The 20861-nt window shown below is 41.6% G+C and overlaps 1 protein-coding gene across 6 annotated transcripts in view; it reads right to left on the bottom strand.

Moving 5' to 3' along the window:
- Positions 1-20861, bottom strand: part of rptor (regulatory associated protein of MTOR, complex 1) — a 184773-nt gene that overhangs the window by 110423 nt on the left and 53489 nt on the right. For all 6 annotated transcript variants that reach the window (XM_040033403.1, XM_040033406.1, XM_040033405.1 and 3 more), the window contains 2 exons: positions 4589-4747; positions 2785-2931 (listed from right to left, as the gene is read on the bottom strand). In XM_040033403.1, the coding sequence (XP_039889337.1) occupies positions 2785-2931; positions 4589-4747 (306 nt within the window). The remainder of the gene's footprint in view (positions 1-2784; positions 2932-4588; positions 4748-20861) is intronic.

Genomic DNA, 20861 nt, shown 5'->3' with positions numbered 1-20861 from the left:
AAGCGCCAGTAACACAAACACCACACAGACAACACACACACGCTCTTATAGTCCAGCGTACCATAGCTGTGTGCATTGCAGTGATTCACACGCACATCTTTCCGTCCCACAGCTAATGCAGTGAGCATGTTCACTGAGTGCACGCAGGAAGTGATGACATATTTAAAAGGAACCAGGTGGCCCCGTAATAGCACACTCAGAGCCAACACACAGACACACACTCAGGCCCACTGGCGGACTGAAAGGACCACAGGAGGAGCTCGATATGGGACTGTGGAGGAGTGCTAAAACACTTCCTCCTCCTTTCATATTTTCACCCCACCCGGCTCCTTTATACTCCTTCATCTGCATCACGGCGCTTCCAAATAACGCCGTCCCTGGTGAGTTCAGGCCTGTGGTTCTACGTGAATCACGTTCGCCCCGTGTTCATTAACAGGTGTGGTTGGATGATTCCATTTGCGGCCACTCGTCTGTGTACGAGTGCGCAAACGTGTGGGTGAGGTGGGAGACGCCCTGCTTGGATGATCTGCTGTATGATTTATTTTTACTTTTTTAAATTCACTGGACGGTATCGCCTCTCGTTATCTTCCAATTATACACTTCCAGTGTGAGTGGGCGAGACGGGCGAGCACTGAGGTGGAAAAGTGAAAAACGCTTATGGATGTACATTTAACCTAAAGGCCTCCTCGGCTTATTTCTTCACTGAAAGGCTACAGTTGAACTCTGAGTCTCTCAAAGTTTTTGTGCAACGATGCAGCTAATGCGTTTGGAGTAGGCTTTGTGCCCTGCTATGAAAAATATAAATATAGTCCTTCTGCACAGCACATCTCAGCTTTCAGTGGCTACAGTGAGGTTACAGATGAAAATCTGGGCCAATGTAGATAGAAATGTTTAAAATAATCATTTGGGTGATAGCTAATGTCAATATTTCTGGCATGTTTTATTTTATTTTACACTCTTTTTAGAGAAACACTTTTTTAAATTACCTTTTAAAGGCGTTCAGTCAATCATTTTGTGAGCACAAACTCGATGACAAGAGATGAATATCAGCTACTGACACTAGACGCAAATATTCAGCTAATACATCAGTGCATCGTTGACCGCAGTCATGCTGAAAGCTTTACTCCCAAGTCTATGATATGCTCAACTAACAACGGTTCGCTTTCAAAAATCCCTTGTGACCCTTTAAGTATTTCCCTCTTTTCAAATTAGCTACAACTATGAGACAATGAGAGGTTTGTGCTCACATTGTTCCCTGATCGATGCTAACATGCGACTTCCACACCATTAGAAAGGCATCACATACTCGAATTATTGGCCAAGCATTTTGGGGGGTAAACAAAAAGTAAAAGCTGATTTTTTCTAATCTTTTTCACTTCTGTTATTTTGAGGAAAGACAAAAAACTGCATCTATGCTTTAATGAAACTGAGTATTTCAGCTGCTCCTCTTTCTCTTCGATTCATCAAAAACTAATTTAAAGCTCATTTATTGATAATTTTTTAAAGTAGTGGGGAAAAACACTTAAAAATATGGTTAATGTGTTAAACTTGCAGCGACTTTTGGAAAAGGGAATAATATTTAAATTAATAAAAATAAATAAAATCCAAACTATGAGCCAGGTTACCTTCAGGGTTTTTGCAAGTCTATTATGTTGATTAGTCCCAGCAATCCACCGGATATTTATTCCCTTGCATATAACAGCTAAATCATAATTGGTCATTAAACAACAGGAAACCTTGCACCACTTTTAAGGTTCACGTGAGCCTTCAAGAAATTTTGTTCTAAAGTGATGAGTTTGTCGCTTTTTGGTCCCCCAACGTCTAACTGAATGGGGCACTTTTGCCTTCAGGCACTTTCCAGTAGAGCGGCTCATTCTGAATCACTGAAAAACAAGATTTTTGGAGGATTTTTGATTTAGACTAAGCGGTTTGTGAAGGAACCTGTGTGATGCTACACCAAATGAGAATTGTGATTTTAGCCTTGGACTCGACCTGAGCAAACTTTGACAGAAAAGAGCAGGAGAAGCAAAGAAGAAGCAAAGGATGGAGAGACACTTGTGACGAGCGTTGCGGCGACTCAGCAGTTTGGCTGCTGCCTTTGCCTTCACTTTAACGGGTAACGCAGCACGCACAGCAGCTCTTCTTTACTCTCGCTCTGCCTCCTGCTCTGTACTGTTCATCCTGTACCTCCCTCCCTCTCCTTCTCCTCTCCAGCTAATCTACAGTCTGGCTGAAACTTCTCCATGAATAATTGAGATGAATGACAGCACCATCTCATTACGAATTCACATAACACGCCATAGCCGGAGAGAGAAAGAGAGAGAAAAAAACGTAATAAAAAGATGAAGCACTGAGAGGACTGGGGCTGGTAGGGCTGTGTGTGTGTGTGTGTGTGTGTGTGTGTGTAGGATTGGTGATGAAACCAAAACTCAATCATTTAGATCCAGCTGCCTATTTGATTGGCTGCATCACCGCACTGAAGACATCTTGGATTTTTTTATTAGAAAAGGTTCCAGCTGCGAATCACGAGTCGACTCTCGGTGACACCAATTAGTCCTTTATAAATGCTGTATACATATGTGAGTGTGTGCTCAGTGTGACTGCAATCGGATGAATCACCCAGTTTGCTGCTAATAACTCTTAAATACCAACACATCATTTTGCCCTGTTTGCTCGCACACTGTGTCTGCGTGTGCTTGTATGACTCAGCTCATTCTTTAAGTCTTTTTCCCACCAATTACCACCCTGCTACCAACTCGTTCACGCTGTGCGTTTTTGCCTCACCTCCAGCTCCTGCTCTCTCTGCAGGGCAAACTGTTTGAACGACTTGACGATGATTCCCGCGTTGGAGCAGTCGTACACAAAAATGGACGGGCTCCCCATCCACGTCTGCAGGTCGTAGATGGACAGCGGGATGTACTGGGTGTAGTTCTGAGAAAGAGAAGGCAGGAGGGGATAACGTCAGAGTGAGGAATTGGAGAGAGAGGTGCATCATGTTATTGCTGATAACTCACTTTTATAGATTTGCGTTTAATTATTAAGAAGTCATCTGTTTGATGAAGAGTGCGAGCAGACGAGCGAGAAAAAGAGAAAACCGGAGTGAGGCAGAGGAAAAATGGGGACAATGGGAACACAGACCGAGGAATATAAATCTAATACCCATGGTGCAATAAAGGTTCTCTCCCCTACACTTATTGGAAAATTTGGTTCTTCGCACCTTCTGTGATGCCCGTGTCCACATCAAATCCCCCACTGATGTCCTGTTACAGCAGCCAGCGACACTGCAGCTTCATTTTATAGGATAAGGAATACCGAATAAAATGCAAAAGAAAAGAGGGAGAGGACATTAGGCCCGAGGGTACACTGAGGACGTGGAGCCAAACGCTAGCGCTCGACAGCAGCGGTGCATCATTGTAAGTGGGTGCTTACTTACAGGACAAGATGATGAACAACTCCAGATTTTATATCTGATTCCCCAAAGTCAGCGAGTCTGTCCGCATCAGTGCGATGCTGAGATCACAGCAACCAGGTGAGATTTGATTTAATGTCTGGTTGTCAAGTTATTTTCTGACTGCAAGAATGTTCCAAGAAACTGAAACCATCTTTTTTTTTTAACCTGCATTTTAGCCACAGGAGCCTCGGTCCACTTTAAGCTTCTAGGTGAACACTTCAGGAGTTACTACTCCAAAGTGCTTCAGTTACACAGGCTGACTGCCAGCAGTACCATACTGACTGATCCAAAACAAGTATATTAGCTACTAAGATGCATGCAGTATCTACTTATACCTTTAGATACAAATTCACAGTTTCTGTCTTTGTGCAGAAACTTTTAATTGCACTACAATGACCTGTGAGATATTTGGACTCCTTCATTTACGACAAATGACTGGACTACATCAAAGTACATTTTTCCTGTACCTGTGGTGCGTGACAGAGAGCCACTTTGCGCTAGAAAAACAAACACAATCGTCACTCATCATCTGGACCAACTGCCAGATGTTGCTCTGTGCGCCTTTGTCTAATTCCTGAAAATAAACATCGGTGTTTCTAAATGAACGATCTCCAGCACCTAATGCCAAAGCACAAGCATGAAATGACATAACGGGATGTTTAAAGACTGATATAGAAATGCTGAGGACACTCCACGGGTACATAAGAGGATGATCTTGAATGGGAGATCACCCAAAATTAAATCATGTATAGCCTTTTGATTTTCACAGGCACATTCCTGAAACTTTCCAATTGCACCTCATACATCTTATTAGGTCCAAAAATGAACTGCCTATGGTTTAAGATGCAAATGGCCTGTCTGGTTATTTGTGAATAAAGTAATGCAGGGATTATGAGCTCTGCTGGAGACTAAACAGCATTACTCCAATGAAAGCATGTGAAAACATGTTTATTTTACTTGGCTTTGGTTTAGTGCACGTGTAAGCACAGCCTGTGACATTTCAGCGACAAATAATCAAGTCGTCCTTGGAAATGACAGCAGTAAACAGCTAACACCATCATGGCTTGTGAACGTGACAGTGTAGGTCTGATTAGAAAAATCTGTGAAGGCCCGATATCGTCTGTGCATGTGTGGTACCTTATTAAAAACCCAGATCTCTCCATTGACAGTAGGTCGTGGCACGCCGTGGCCGTTGTAGTGGAAGAGGACTCGTTCTTCCTTGGCATTGCGTCTGAGTGACGTGCACAGTTTCTTCACTTCATCCACCGTGGGGTCCAGACTCTGCTTGTAACGGGCCTGAAAGAGGAGGGAAGAAAAGATGTCACAATGATTGATGCTTTAGTCACATTGGGAACAAGGACACTGCTGCTCTGCGTTTTGTTTCGGGCAGGGAGATCTGCTGCATTTATTTATTTTTTCTTTCCTTTGCAGTTCAGTAGTCCTGCGTCAGTCTAACTTTCTTTGTTTTCCTTTTCTTTGATTCAGCAGCACTCACAGGCCCTTGGTTTTGAACAAATAAACAACCACATTTTGGTACTGTGTGTGTGTGTGTGTGTGTGTGTGTGTGTGTGTGTGTGTGTGTGTGTGTGTGTGTGTGTGTGTGTGTGTATATTAGGGGTGCAACGATACTCGTATCGATATTGAACCGTTCGATACAGTGCTTTCGGTTCGGTACGCATATGTATCGAACAATACAAAATTTTTAATTTATTTTATCAACTTTCCTTCTGACGATGATGTCTGTGTTGAGCGCTCAGTGAATCTGCGTTCGACTACTCCGCCTAGGCTGCACTGTCAAGCCCAGATCCACTGAGTATTCAACGCAGACAGCATCGTCAGAAGGAAGAGCGCAGGGCAAGCTAGCGAGATAGAAGTTAAGCTCTCCTTGCAACATGGCAAATTGAACCTCCCCCACCCTCATTCAGATCTGGCGTTTGGAATTATTTTGGTTTTCATGTGACATATGACCCTGAAGGTAAGCGAGTCATGGACTAAAGTAAAACAGTATGTTGGATGTGCCACGCAATGCTCAATTACATGGGTGGGAACTAGTGTGTTAGCGCAGTTAGCTCGTTAACGTGTTGGCCGTCTAGCCCCACACAGGGGTGGCGTTAACGTCATTTCAACGAGATTAACGCTGACAGCACTAGTGGGAACACAACGAATATGACTGCACATTTACGCCGACATCATCCTAGTGCAAAGACAAGTGGAAGCAGACAAAAACAACAAGCATGCATGCTACAAACTTTACCCGAGTCATTTAGACGGCTGTTAGCACATGATTCTCCTTATGGGGACCTGATATGTTTAATATTGTGGCGAGCTCAGACAAGGAGGAGACGGAGGTATCGCTTCCCGTGAGCTAGCCAGGGAGCACAGCCGTTTATTGACATCTGCGGCAACTGCACAGCAACAACAACAACACCACACAGCGCCCTCTGACCCCGGAAGGACACACCGTGGCAGCGAGAGGGCGTCACCCGTCACTATGGCAACATAAACAAAACATAACTGTACAAACAGAACCCCGAACAGCCCTGACCCGCTAAATAGCCCCCCACCTTAGGTGCCTACACACCCATTGCCCCACACAAAGTCCTGCAAATGTCCAGGTGCCTTCTTTTGGCGCACCGGCCGGTCACGACCGGCGGGGGGAAAGTCACTCGGGTCAGATCATGGGGTGCCACCATCATCCCACTTCTGACACCAATGTGGCGAGCTCAGACAACGAGAAGACGGAGGTATCGTTTGGTCTTGCTTCCCGTGAGCTAGCCAGGGAGCACAGCCGTTTATTGACATCTGCAGAAGAACACTGCCGCTAGCTAACTGCTCAGCGCAGCAACCGCACAGCAACAACAACAACACCACACAGGGCGCCCTCTGACCCCGGAAGGACACACCGTCGCAGCGAGAGGGCGTCACCCGTCACTATGGCAACATAAACAAAACATAACTGTACAAACAGAACCCCGAACAGCCCTGACCCGCTACAATATGCTGCTGAGAATATAGCCCAGAAGAAGCGCATAGTATAGCTTTTATTTTGGAAAGAGCCATTTCTCTGTAATAAACTCTCTTTTCCAAAGATGAGTGATTCCTCAATCAGATACAGGTGTTACCGCGCCAGATCCGCGGCCCCGAACCGTAGTAAGGAAACCTCTGGCAGTTACTTGAAGGTTCCGTAACTGACTCGTAGCCGGCAACAGCTTACTATACAGGTCAACTGTCGCTAGCAAAAAGATCGAAGGAGGCGTAGGAAACTGCTTCACCGAACTTTATTTCTTCTCTAAGGCACGAACACCGCGTACAGTGGGCTGAAACAGTTTACTCACAGCGAGCATCGCCGACACAACTCTGGCTGTCGAGGGAGTTATTATATTCCTTTTATTTATTTTCTTTTCGTCTCTTCTGTAGCTAACCGTTACTTTTTCCCCTTCTCCGCTCTCTCTCTTCACACACACACCAGGCAGTCCCGCGCATCCCGAATACATTTCCCATCAGGCTTCATCCTTAAAGGGCGATGCCTTTAACACAGGGCTCGCAAAATCGCTAGCCCGACGTCCCGGGGCTAGCAAAATCTATCTCTGCCCTGCCCGTCGGACTATCATAGGAAGGAAAAACATATGTCAATGCTTTTGCATTCTTTCGGAAATGTAGCTGGGTAATTATGTCATTGGCATCGGTGAGCCACTGTCAATATGTGACATATTGAAATCGCGTTTGAATTTGCGCTTGTTTTTTGCTTTCACTTTGCAAATGTCCAGGTGCCTTCTTTTGGCGCACCGGCCGGTCACGACCGGCGGGGGAAAAGTCACTCGGGTCAGAACATGGGCTGCCACCATCATCCCACTTCTGACACCAATGTGGCGAGCTCAGACAACGAGGAGACGGAGGTGTCGTTTGGTCTTGCTTCCCGTGAGCTAGCCAGGGAGCACAGCCGTTTATTGACATCTGCAGAAGAACACTGCCGCTAGCTAACTGCTCAGCGCGGCAACCGCACAGCAACAACAACAACACCACACAGGGCGCCCTCTGACCCCGGAAGGACACACCGTCGCAGCGAGAGGGCGTCACCCGTCACTATGGCAACATAAACAAAACATAACTGTACAAACAGAACCCCGAACAGCCCTGACCCGCTACAATATGCTGCTGAGAATATAGCCCAGAAGAAGCGTATAGTATAGCTTTTATTTTGGAAAGAGCCATTTCTCTGTAATAAACTCTCTTTTCCAAAGATGAGGTGATTCCTCAATCAGATACAGGGCTCGCAAAATCGCTAGCCCGACGTCCAGGGGCTAGCGATTTTTCCAGTCGGGCTACCAAAATCTATTGTAGGAAGGAAAAACATATGTCAATGCTTTTGCATTCTTTCGGAAATGTAGCTGGGTAATTATGTCATTGGCATCGGTGAGCCACTGTCAATATGTGACATGTTGAAATCTCGCTTGAATTTGCGCTTGTTTTTTGCTTTCACTTTGCAATCGCGCGAACTGTGTATAGAGAGCGACAGCACTGATTGGTGAGTGATGATAATTTGCGCACCAATTCCTCTGACATAGTCTTATCAATCGTTAGCTTACTATGCAAACATGACAAGTGAAATCTCCCGCAGCTTAAACATGTGAGAGGTTGATCGCGCAGAGAATCGCTGACCGTTATGTGTGTGTGTGTGTGTGTGTGTGTGTGTGTGTGTGTGTGTGTGTGTGTGTGTGTGTGTGTGTGTGTGTGTAAAAGCAGCACGATATATATTTTAGTTCTGCTGAGCCAAATAAGACAGGTCAGGGTGAAGAAGTGACAGCCAAAGAAAAGCTTACCACAAAACGGAAAAGTTATGACAAATCAGACTATAAGGCAAAAAGAAAGTGCAACTTTATGGTTTCATGGACAAAAGAATTTCTGTGGCTGCAATATGACGAGCTATGTAACCGGGGCTGCACATAAGTGGTCCGCAGGTGCGCATTCGCTGTCAAAAAAAAAAAAAAGTTGCAACGCGTGTTTGCGTACATAAGATTTTCTGGAGGAGGACAGACATTTGTTTAAAACTCTTAAAGATGTCGAAGAAGCTCCTTTAAGCAATTACTTTGGTGTTCCTCCACCTCCAAAGAAATGTCAGAAGGAGTCCGAACCACAAAAGAAGCGCGTATTCTCGGAAAAGTGGTTGCAGGAGGTGAGCTGGCTTCAAACAAATGATGAACGCACAGAGATGTGGTGCGGAATGTGCCGTGAAAATCCCACTCTAGCGGACAAAAACAGTGCTTTTTATATGGACGCAAACGCGCGTTGCAACTTCTTATCTGGTGCGCGTCTTTTATTTTGACAGCGAATGCGCACATGCGGACCACTTATGTGCACCCGTGTAAATAACATAATGTTCTGCCGGGTGTGTTGTTGGTTTTCTCTCGATTTCTGAGTCCACAAGCGCCTTTGTTACTGGGACCAGTCATTTTAAGAAAGGCCCCCATTAGAACCCATGAGAAATGCAAGAAACGCATTATTGCTCAGTCTGCAATATCTTTCCCAGAACAAACACCAATTGCAAATAACATACTAAAAATAAACCTGAAAAATCTGTTTAGAACAGCTACTATGTTGCAAAGAGTGAACTACCACTGGCACAATTTAGCAGTCTTTGCAAACTTCAAAAAGCAAATGGCCTCGATCTTGGTTCCACTTGTCTCTTACCCGTGACTTCAGTGGAAATTTCAAATTCAGGATCTGACACAGACTGATTCATGTCCTACACAGTTCTTACAAGTTCATAGAAATTTCTGTTCAATTAGAACCAAGTATTTGAGTTGATGATTGTAATTTTTGTTGTAATTTGTTTTTCAACAATTTTTTGATTAATGTTTTGTTTCCTTTACAATTTTATACTTTAATGTATAATATTGTAAAGGAAACAAAACAGGAAACAAAACATCAATCAAAAAATTGCTCTCTTTTTTTTTTTTATTCGGGCTACTTACATTTATTTTGGGCTACCAAAAACTGAAGAGTCCCTGCCCGAAGGGCTACCAGGGATTTTGAAATTTTGAGAGCCCTGAGATATATTTATTTTTTTAAATTACTTTTGTTTCAGCAACATTACATTTAAAAACTGTACTTTTGAGTTAAAATATATATTTATAATTTTAATAAATGACAAATTAAAAAGGCATGAACATTTTTTTTGTATCGAAAAAATATCGAATCGCGACACCAAAGTATCGAACCGAACCGTGAATTTTGTGTATCGTTGCATCCCTAATAAATAAATAAATAAATAAATAAATAAATATAATGTATGTATGTGCGCATCAATTTTTACAGTGTGTCCCAGCACAGGACACTTCTTTAAATTCTCTCCATATCAGGCGACGGAGCAGACTAAAAGGTATGGCAGCTGATGTGCAGGTTGGACTTGAGAATAATCTTGCAGAACATTTTCAGTCTAGCTTTAAACTGTGCAGGAATGTGGGGGGATAATGTGCACCTGTAATGTCCAAAACAAGTTGTATTGATGCATCTTTCTGTGAAGCACTTTGAGTTGCATCGTTGTGGGACTGTGGTCTATAAATAACCTTTTGAGATCTGTTGACTGATGTTTCAGGAAGGATGAAGTTCACCACTCTGCTTTATTCCATCAGTGAGAGTGGCTAAGATTGGAAATTATTTTCTATGTGAAACATAAACCAAGAAAACAAAACAAACAAGAAGCACTCAGAGAGCACAAACCTTCGCCGAGGCAGCATCATCTCTGTGCAGTATTTGCTTTTAAGGCAACAGAAGTTTATTTGATTTGTTTTTTTAAACATACTTCAAGTACTTATGTTTGTAGTGCAGTAAAAACAAGTGCAAAGTGCAGGCTTTTCCTATTTGCCCTGTCGAACCCCATTTTAATATACAATTACTTCATTTTAAGTTTTTATTTTTATTATTTTCCCTTAAAGTGGATGTAGCTCATGTGTGGCAGTTATTTATTTAAACAGTTATAACCTGTTACGGTAATGTACATAACAAAGCTATAAGAAAATCAATCAACTACACTTCTGTAACCCACTGTCATTTGAATAGCTACATGTAGCATTATTTTCACTTTGACCTTTGGCTCTACTTACCTTAAAGGAGAGCAATATATTAGCCAATAAATCATTATGATGACCTTGAAGGGATTGAGACAAATTTCTATTGTTTATTAACATGACCTCACTTTACACCCCTACAAAGTTCTATCGAAGTTTTATTCATTCAAAACTTTTCAAGCTTTTAAAAACAGAATGACAGACACACACATGCAAGCACCACCAAAACCTTAACCTCCTTGTTGGAAGTTAATTTGGATTCCTAATAATAATAATAATAATAATGATAATAATAATAATAATAATGATACAGTAGACTGAAGGTTTACAGAACGACTGACGAATCCACTTATCCAAAAATACAGGCAGCTGCCAGTAAATGTTATAAAATTGAACATAATATATGACATCTTTCGTGTTATCGTTTTCACAAGCATATCACCGATTTTGGGACTGATCCGAGATTTTTAGTAGATGCACCTACTGCATGGTATGGCTTTAGTGCACAAGTGCATTGAATCAAGAAAATTAAATGAAATTCAGTTTTTATTTATATAGCACCAACTCTCAAAATCAGTCCCCTCAAGGCTTACATACTTAAACAGAAGCTTACTTGTGTTCATTTTAATTAGAGATATTTTTATGATCAACAACTAGTAAACAGGACGAGAACCAAACTGTTCAAGGACAATGTGTCTTACACTGCAGTCAGGTTTAGACTTTTAGTAATAATTATCGAAGATGAACTGAACTCCATGTAACTAAGAAGTAAAGACGCCATGTTTCATGTTCAAGCGCTCTGAAAGGGAGAGGAACACTGGAGAAATGTAAAAGAAACTCTGCAGAGCTCACAAGGGCACAAGCTATTAAGATCAACTTCCTTTTTCAACAAAGTAGGTGACCTTGAGTCCACACTTCAAAGTCCACATTCTCCACAGCAACTTCATACTCATTTAAAAGTGCAGGAAGTCTTTCTTTTATTTCATAAATCTGCAGTTTGAGTGTTTCTCTATGTATATTGTGCAGTCTTTCCGCTCTCCTCTCAGACACAGAAACGTGTTATAAAAAGGAAAAAAGAAACTGGAAAATCACACACGATAGTATTTATCATTTTAACTGAAAACAAATCAGTGAACAGTGGACGAGTGAAGAAAAAAGGATGTTCTGATTTCAGAAAAATTGGTCCTCAGCAAGATTATTTAAACACGACCTCAGATGACTTATTATGGGATGAAATTATTTAATGAAAACTAAGCCAAATTGCAAAAGCAAGCAACTAAGAACTCCAATGGTTCAGTAGCTTTTAGAGCCACCTTTAACAGCAATAACTTGAAATAACTGTTTTCTGTAATGACTATCAGTCCCTCGCATTCCTGCAGGTGAACTTTTACCCACTCTACTTCATAGCTCTGCTTCAGTTCATTGAGGTTTTTGGATATTCATTTATGCTAAGCTCTCTTAACATCCTGCCACAGCAATTTAATCAAGTTGAAGTCTGGACTTTGACTCTGATTCTTTTCTTTTTCAGTCATTTTGTTAAAGATTTAATGCTCTGCTTGTGATCTGTGCTATGCTGTGGCATGAACTAATTTCATCCAAGCTGTAGCTGTCAGTGAGATTACATTTCACTCTAGAATATATTGGTATACAGAGGAATTCATGGTTGACTCAATTTTAGCAAAATGCTCAAGTCCTGTGGTTGCAGAGCCAGTCCAAATCACCACCTCTTCACCACCAAACATGACTGTTGGTATGAGGTGTGTGTGTCGATATAACTGTTCCTGAGGTCCCGTGGTTCGTTCAGATGCAACTTTGCAAACCTAAGCCATGTTACGAATGTTCTTTTTAGAGAGAAGATGCTTTGTCCTGGGAAAACTTCCAATATTAATGGCAGACTGGTGGCTATCAGGTGCCAAAGCTGTTGATGGAGAACTAACATCAACAAGTGAATTGCCAGAAAAGCAAAATGAATCCACGAAAACTGAAGAGACTATTTTAGGTAACAGTGAGCCCAGCGGGGAGAAACTCTAATAACTACACGTGTTAGTAGATTTTCACGTGCTGTTTTGAAGAGGACACAAGCTGAACCTGAATGTTTTCTTCCATTTAAGAAAGACCACGTTCACATTTGAAAATACCAGACCAAAAATAAGGATCTGAATCAGCTGACAAGTGACTAACCAGCTGGCAGACCAAAGACAAGCATCCAAAAACCGTACTGACTCAGACAAAGGCGTTTTTGTTTTGCAAGAAGCCAAACGCCTAAGAGAAGTTTTCACATTTCATATTATCGAACAATAATAATTTCAGCTAAACAAAAAAAAGTATGCACCAAGTGCAACGCTTATAGAAGTCTTGTGAAAAATGGTCTTAACACAGTGAATCACAGAAGGTACAAAAGCAAGTGCAATTTGTGAGCAAACAAGGAGGCTTTTACACTTCTGAGTGTGAACTTCAAACAAGCTGCTGATAGCAGTAAGTGTATGAAACATGACATATATAGTACCAAATCTCTTGTTTTTTGAATAAGGCGCAGTCACAATAAGAAAACAAAAGCAGTAGATACAATTCACAAACAAAATAAAAGCAGAACACTGAGTTTGAGATTGTGTTGCTGCAGCTTCACTGCTGTCAACTTGTGTTTTTCTGCCACCTCTTGCTTACTTTAGACCACACTTCACTGGGCTGTGTCATTTTGCAGGAGCAAACCAGCGTGAAGCTCATGCCTGTGCGGAAAAGGTACTCAAGAAACTTTAAAGGACTAACGGTAGGAGACAGAGGACATGTGCATTGTTGGCGCTCCTTCAGCTCATTAAGTGAAATGTTTGTGTGCATGCATGAAAGGACACAGAGGTGTCAACTAGTTATGCAACAGAAAAGCACCCGTTTAGACCAGTCTGAATCATTATCACACTCACCAAGGTCCTTCTGTTACACAACCAACCAGCCGTTTATCAAACAGCCAAATGGCTTTGAATCACAGAAGAAGTCACATTTCAACTTTAACTTCTTGCGAAATTTACAGCTGACAAAACAAAAACCAAGACACCAAATCAGATCTGCACAGGGTTCATTTTACCAGCTCACTGATTTAAGATCCTCTTCACAGAACACAAATATCAACTTTTATTACTTGATATTAAAAAATATTATTTTTCAAAACAGACCTATACAGAAGTCTTCATTATAAATATTCTCACAGTATTTATTTCATATCCCACCACTCATTCTGCCAGTTTTCTGTTTGCTCCCACAACACTAATGTCACTCCCTCAATTTGTCCCGTATACCAAGGCTACAACTTACCAAAGCATTAAGGGTTTGATCCCAACCTGGATTCATGGCTACATGTCAACTTCTCACCTTCCATCCTGCAAAGTCGCCGTCTAATAAATGTAAAAATAAAAACACTACATTCATGCACTGATCGCCACCTTTAAAATTCAGTGAGCAACCATTAAATGTTATTTTGCCTTCAGCATTAATCTGCAGCGCCTGACGCTTAAAAATATATAGCCAAATCATTTTCCCCAATCACAAGATGCAACATGCATCTTAATCAACCAAATGTCATCCATCGAGATCAAAGAAACTGCAAAAAAAAAAAAAATAACAGTACAGCTTTGCAGCCAACCCTGCAGCAGACTGATTATTTTCCTTCCCAACACAAACGTCACTAACCATGTAAGATATGGGTTCTCCAACTTTAGGACACCAGATCCCTTCTAGCTACCACATTATTATTCCAGCTTCTAGCTTTTATCACAACTTTTATTCTTCAAGCTGAATATGAAAAGTGTCAGAAAAACAAAAAAAGATTTTGTTACCATAAACACTCCCCCTCCATCGATACAAACTTTATTAATATTACAGTGCAACTTTAAGTTATTTTGTGCACCTCTCTGCTACAAGGGTGAGAAGCCCCAAAATTAGATAAACAGAAAATACGAATTTCAGTATAAAAGCTCCACCAGAACTCCTGTTTCTAAAACTCCTGCACTCTTCATGTACCCGGACAACAAGCAGATGTAGAATCACTGATTTATAGGTATCATGTAGGCTTCATTACTCATTGAACTATACAACTTATTAATGACCCTCTGTGTTTAAATGTTACAGCTGTGTGATTTTTAATTAAACGGCGCTGGATGGTGTAATCCCAGTTGGGAGCTGTGATTTGCAGAATAAAATTACCACTTGTTCATTGTTCCGTCACATCATACAACGGCCAGACTGAACAAACCTTCATCAAAGATGTCAACATTTCAACTTCCCGTATCTGGAAGACTTTGCAGTGCGAGAGGAAAGCTTGCAGGCTGACTCAATTTGGGCATAATCAGATAAAAGCGTCTGAATGTCGAGAGGCGCAGCGCTCGCCCCGACGATATCAAGTGGTATCTGAATGGCTTAATGGCGTTAGTGAGGGAGCTGCAGTGATGGAGGTGCAGCGCCTGGAATCAGAACTCATAGTGGAAACTGGGGGAGGTGTGCAGAAAGGCGAGAGTGTTAGGTGGGACAAGTGTTTACACTTTCTGTAGCTGTTATTTCACATGATTCCCAATTGTATTTAGATGCTTCAGCAAAGCTGCTGATTTACATTCATGACAGCTGAGCATTTAAAATTCAAGTGGCAGAAAGAGATTAAGACAAATTCATATGTATGAGGAAGACACCTAGGAGAGTCCATTTAAATATACCAATTACAGTTTTCCTGGAGAGGGAGACGCGAGTGTTCCTGTCCAAAGAAATGGACTCACTAACAGCCTTGACCTGAAGGGGGAGCTCCAGCTTCCTGTGAGGACAGAGCGTCTCCAGAGGTTGAGTCAAACTGCAGCTGTTCGCCTGTTGCTTCTCCACCTTTCACCACCGCTGCAAAACACTTCCACTATTTCCATTAAGGCTACAGGAAACAAACTCTTTGTAAAGGCGTGCGCTGTGCCAGCCCTGCTGCCATTCATCATCATGTCACCTCTTTAGAACAGGCAACCTTTTCAAAGCACCGTACGCATTCAGGATGAAGCTAAACACACACAGTTTAGCTGCAAGACTCAGTGAAGGATTCTGTGACAAATTTCAGCATACTGTGCAGACAATAAAACAGGCAATGACTGCTGGGCACAGGTAAAACTCAGTCTGTGTGATCCATCATCATTAACACCGAAGCAACACAAAATGGTTTTTATAAAACAAATAAAATAAGAGAAATAAGAAATGTCTTTTACCCATTAAAGGAAAGACTTCTCATCTTTTCAAGCTCCAAATGAAAATCTGAATAAATAAAACAATTAAAGTAAAGGATGTATTAAGCCGGATGAAGGTGACAGCAGCAGCCACTTGTTGTCAGAGGGAGGAAATGAGCAAAGGCAACCTTTGTCCTCTCAACCACTAATCAGCATCTGAACATCAACAGCAGCCTTTTTAGAAGTGAAATACGTCAAAGAAATATGGAGACTGAAGAGGAAACTAAAACAAGTGAGGAGCAGAAAGATAAAAAACTGTTTGAAGGCATCCTCTCAATGCCTTTACCTACAAAAGTCACAGCTGCCAAACCTTTTTCTGATGTTCACGTCTTCTGCCTTCACTGATTCTTATTATTTTTTAAATAAAAAGCTCTGATATTTACTATATAATCATCTATTCTCATTTATTAACAAAGAGCTATCTGCATTTATCGCTTTTACCAGCTGAAATGAGAAATGTTTCTGTAGATAGAGTACACTGTTTCGTCAAGCTCATCCACAATCCCAGCAGATCATCTGATGACTTGGCTCATACGTTTCTACGCATCAGCCACTGGCCAACGTGTGCGACCCCATCTTTTTATATTAAAACTGAATGAACGTTTGAATAAATCAATTTCATAGTCGTGTCTCCAACATTTCAAGAATGTAGATTATTTTTTTTTAAAAATAGACTGGGTTAACCCATCTTTTTAAATATGTCAAATACATATTTCATCAGCATTTCATAACTGTGACTCGTTTTCACATAAAGCTTGTAAACAATAATTAGGCCAACTTGATATAACGGCATCTCTGCCTCAGCCAAAACAATGGGTCTTTGAATGTTTCACGTTTAGTTATTTATAAACCTGGCTCCTTGCAAACGTTAAACATTAAACCTAATTAGATTTTAAATTGAATTCAAAATCATTCCAAAGAATAAAGTCATATCTAACCCCACTGGGTTAGACTGAAACTACAGCTGTGTTGATTCATACGTAGCATAAGAGTTTCGTTCCAGACACACACCAGTTCATTCATTCTCTCCCCCTCTCTCTCACTCGCACACCAAGTTTAAACCCTGATGTCTAATGGACCTGCAGGCAACTCAATCCCTGCAAAATTTCAATTACCGATCCGTCAGTATCACAGCAACTTTACACACAAGGTGAAAATACGACAGAGAGTTTATTCTTCTGACTGACAATAAAACGCGCTCAGCTTCAGAGCGACTGAAAGCAATTATCTTGTCTCGTGGTCACGAGGAGAGCTGGTAGAAATGAGGAATAGTTGGGACTCTAACTAGACCTCGTCTGTCAAAAATAACGAACGTCTCAGAATCTGAGTCAAAGAGAAAATATTATGTAATCTACGATATGAAGGGCGCAATGGTAACCATGATTAGCAAAGAAATGGGATGCATTTGTTTAGTTTCATAAACATGGTATATATCATCGCCGGGGCGATTGTGGCTCAAGAGTTGGGAGGTCGCCTTGTAATCGGAAGGTTGCCGGTTTGAGCCCCGGCTTGGACTGTCTCGGCAGTTGTGTCCTTGGGCAAGACACTTCACCCGTTGCCTACTGGTGGTGGTCAGAGGGCCCGGTGGCGCCAGTGTCCGGCAGCCTCGCCTCTGTCAGTGCGCCCCAGGGCGGCTGTGGCTACAATGTAGCTGCCATCACCAGTGTGTTAACCCTTTCACATTGTTTGAAATCATTTTGAGCAATGGCGTTGCGATTCTTTGAGGAATGCTGAATGTAAATGTATTTTATTTGACTTACAGCGACTCCTCTGTACTGGACAAATAATGACGGCTTTCAAGCTGTTATAAAAACACGACAACCTGATAAAATAATCACTTTTTCAGATTCATTTTCTTTTACAAAGATTTTAGTTGGTGCAATAAATCAGCACCCGTCTTTGTTTTACAGCAGTGGGTATTCTGTGTCCACAAAAGCATAAAGTAGTTAAATACAACCAAGATGACAGAGAGCCTCTGCTCAGCAAGACCTAGAAGAGACAAAACTCATAAAAACTATCTCAAGATGATTTTGTGAAATGAGCTTTTATGTTTTCTGCATCATTGTCTTTGGACCTCGGAGGTTTGCCTCATCCAGAGGCTACTGTGTCAGACTACCTAGGAGAGTGGACTTAATGCCGCCTGGGCCTCGTTCTGCCTGCACCTGCAGACATCACACAATGGAAGCTGTGAGCCAGAATGGACCGATGCAAGCTGGGCTTTATGGTCAAAAATACCTGCTTATCTGAGTCTTTCTCCCTTATATTATATTTAAAGCTCAAGGAAACTCTTTAAAGAAAAAAGACATTGTGGTGATAAATTGTGTCTTTTGCCTCCTTTCTGTAAAGACTGAGGATACACCACTTTTACAGGACAGACTTAAATATTCTACTAGTTTTTGCATCATTTCTTATTTTTCATAAGAAATGATGCAAACTGCAATATATTTCCCTTGTGGGATCGATAAAGCTATCCAAGTAAAAAAACTAACACATACGTTTGCGGCAGCATCAACGGTACATAACCAGTGCTGACAATGACAACTAGACAGGCAGACAACTTTCCTATGACAGCACACACCCTGATACAGATGTGTGAATGAATTCAGTCAATCTATTTGCGTCTTCCAATAACAATTGCCTCCAAAGCTTTAACACCAATATTTAGAAGACTTTTAGATTTCTTCATTTCATATTTTGGTTTTATGGTGCTGTGGTGTTACCATATACTTATAGCTAAAGTGCTACCATGCCAATGTTCAAATGCACGAGGAACAAACCAGGTTTCGTCTTGGAGCATTAGGGGATTGTGTTTTTGTAAGGACACATTGGGAACCTAGGAGTCATAAAGCTTTGCCCATTCTGACAAGGTGTTTTTGAAAGACTTGAAACAATTTTAACAATTAAATGGGGTTTGGAGGCCTTTACCAGGAGTTCTGGTAAAACTGAAGCGAGAGCTGTGACTACTTTCATGGCAAAAACCCATACTTGGCTCTACCAGGGCTTTGTCTTGTCCTCACTTCTGATTTAAAGGAAGGTAATCTTGAGGCAAAGCTTAGAGTTGGCATGTGTGAGACCTCAAGATTTCATCTCTGGTTTCAGCAGATAATGTGTTGTAGTTGGATCAAGGTCATGTTACTCTTTCAGAAAATGAGTCTTTCCCTTTGAGTTGAGTAACTTCAAGTAAGACTGACAATGCATCAGTATCACTGTAGATGTACCAGACAGCCATGGTAAGGAGTGGTTGGTTGATTGATTGGTTGGTTGCTCCATTTTCAAACACTCATGTCACTGATAGAGGCATTCAACATGAGAGTTTCCCAAGGTGGTTCAACGTTAGAAAGAATGACGAGCTCTTTTGAGATGCATGAAAGGGATAAACTCAGGTGCTTTATGAGTGTTCAAATTGGATAATTACCTTGAGAAATGTTCCTTAAATGTTTTATTACAGAGACCAAACAGAAGAAATACGTCTGAGCTATTGCATAACTCAAATGACACTGTGGATGTGAGGCGTCAAATACTGCTGTTATGTAATATACTGTTGGTGACAGACATCCACACGGAGTCCTGTGGTGTCCTTGATTTGACATGATGGCCACATCCAAGCTGGATGCTGAGCGATAACAGTCTTTTGACACTACTGGGTCCTTTAAATCAGCGGTCCCCAACCCCCGGGCCACGGACCGGTATGGGTCTGTGAGTTGTTTGGTGTGGGGCCGGGAGAATTGAGGCTCGTTTTCTGGTTTTCAGGGTTTTTATCGTTAACTCAGTTTCCCTGGGTCTTTTCCCGTGTGTTATTAATAATACTTTTTTTGTTTTGGTACCGGTACTGTTTTTATTTTGTTGTATTTATCTGCGACACCTTAAAGGGCGGTCCGTGAAAATATTGTCGGACATAACAGGCGTAAAAAAGGTTGGGGCTTTAAATGTTTGAGAGGGGGAGATTAATCCTATAACCTGATAATAAACACCTAGAGAGACCTAGAGAGCATCTTGGACAAAGAGACACTATTTAATAACCTGGGATGATTACAAGCTCTCAATCTAAAAGCTGCAGAAGCAGCAACAAATAGTTGGCACGAAAACATGAAAATGTTGATGTTTTGCAAGATTAACCATTCAGAGATATGATAGTGAAAATATAGAGCTGGAATTGGGGAAGACGAATATTCTTCTTCAGGGATTAATAAAGTCCACTAATTCGAGTTTAGCTGAGAAAAGTACAGCATAGTTTGACAAATCGCACACAGCTGAGCAGGCCGCTGTGGCGATAGTCATTTCCCCAGTGACAGCAGTCCTGCTGGGGCCAATGTGTCCGGGCTGAGTCAGTTCACAGCAGGTCGGATGGAGCAGAGGGAGAGATGACACGTCATCTTCTCATCCTGCCAGCACACACCTCCTGTCAAGACTAAATTACCTACACGCCTCAAATGCATTTCTATGGCCGAAACATGAAACAGACTTCTATGAAAAATCATCATATGGATACTTTTAAAAAGTGAATTAATCCACAGAAAGTTCTGTAGAAGGGAACAAACTAACTACTTTATAGACGACGTGTTCCTAATAGAAAATAAGTGATATTACAGCAACACCCATCACTTGATATCGTTGGATGATGGAAGAGAGCAGCCGGAGTCAGAACACTGCTGCTGCAGCTGACTAAGCGACATGGGTTATATAACTGGCAGAAGGTCCAACTGCACCAAGTGCTGGTGTTGAAGAGGGTGATATAATAACAAAATACATTTCACAGACAAAACAGCTGAAATATAAGTTACATGCAATCAAACCTAGTTTGGTTTTTGCTCGTTTGTCCTCATGTCACTCCTTTTTTCTTCCCCTCCCCCCAACCTGACCTGCAGGTCTCTTCCTGTTCAAAGGAAGCTCTTCCTTCCCACAGTCACCAAGTGATATTCAGTAGGCACTGTGTGACTGTTGGGGTTCTCTCTCTAGTATTGTAAGGTCTTTGAGGCCACTGGTGGTGTGAATTGGTGTTATATGAATAAAATGTTATGAACTGAATTCTACATTAAATTCCACTGAGGAACTCTTTGTCATGCTTTGCTTCCTATTTCTCTGTGGGATTTCTTAATAATGTCC

The sequence above is a fragment of the Simochromis diagramma genome, unplaced genomic scaffold (assembly GCF_900408965.1).
Source record: "Simochromis diagramma unplaced genomic scaffold, fSimDia1.1 OVJJ01000571.1, whole genome shotgun sequence".
Lineage (NCBI taxonomy): Eukaryota > Metazoa > Chordata > Actinopteri > Cichliformes > Cichlidae > Simochromis > Simochromis diagramma.
The sequence above is the reverse complement of the archived record's forward strand: the minus strand, read 5'-3'. Positions and strand labels throughout refer to the sequence as shown.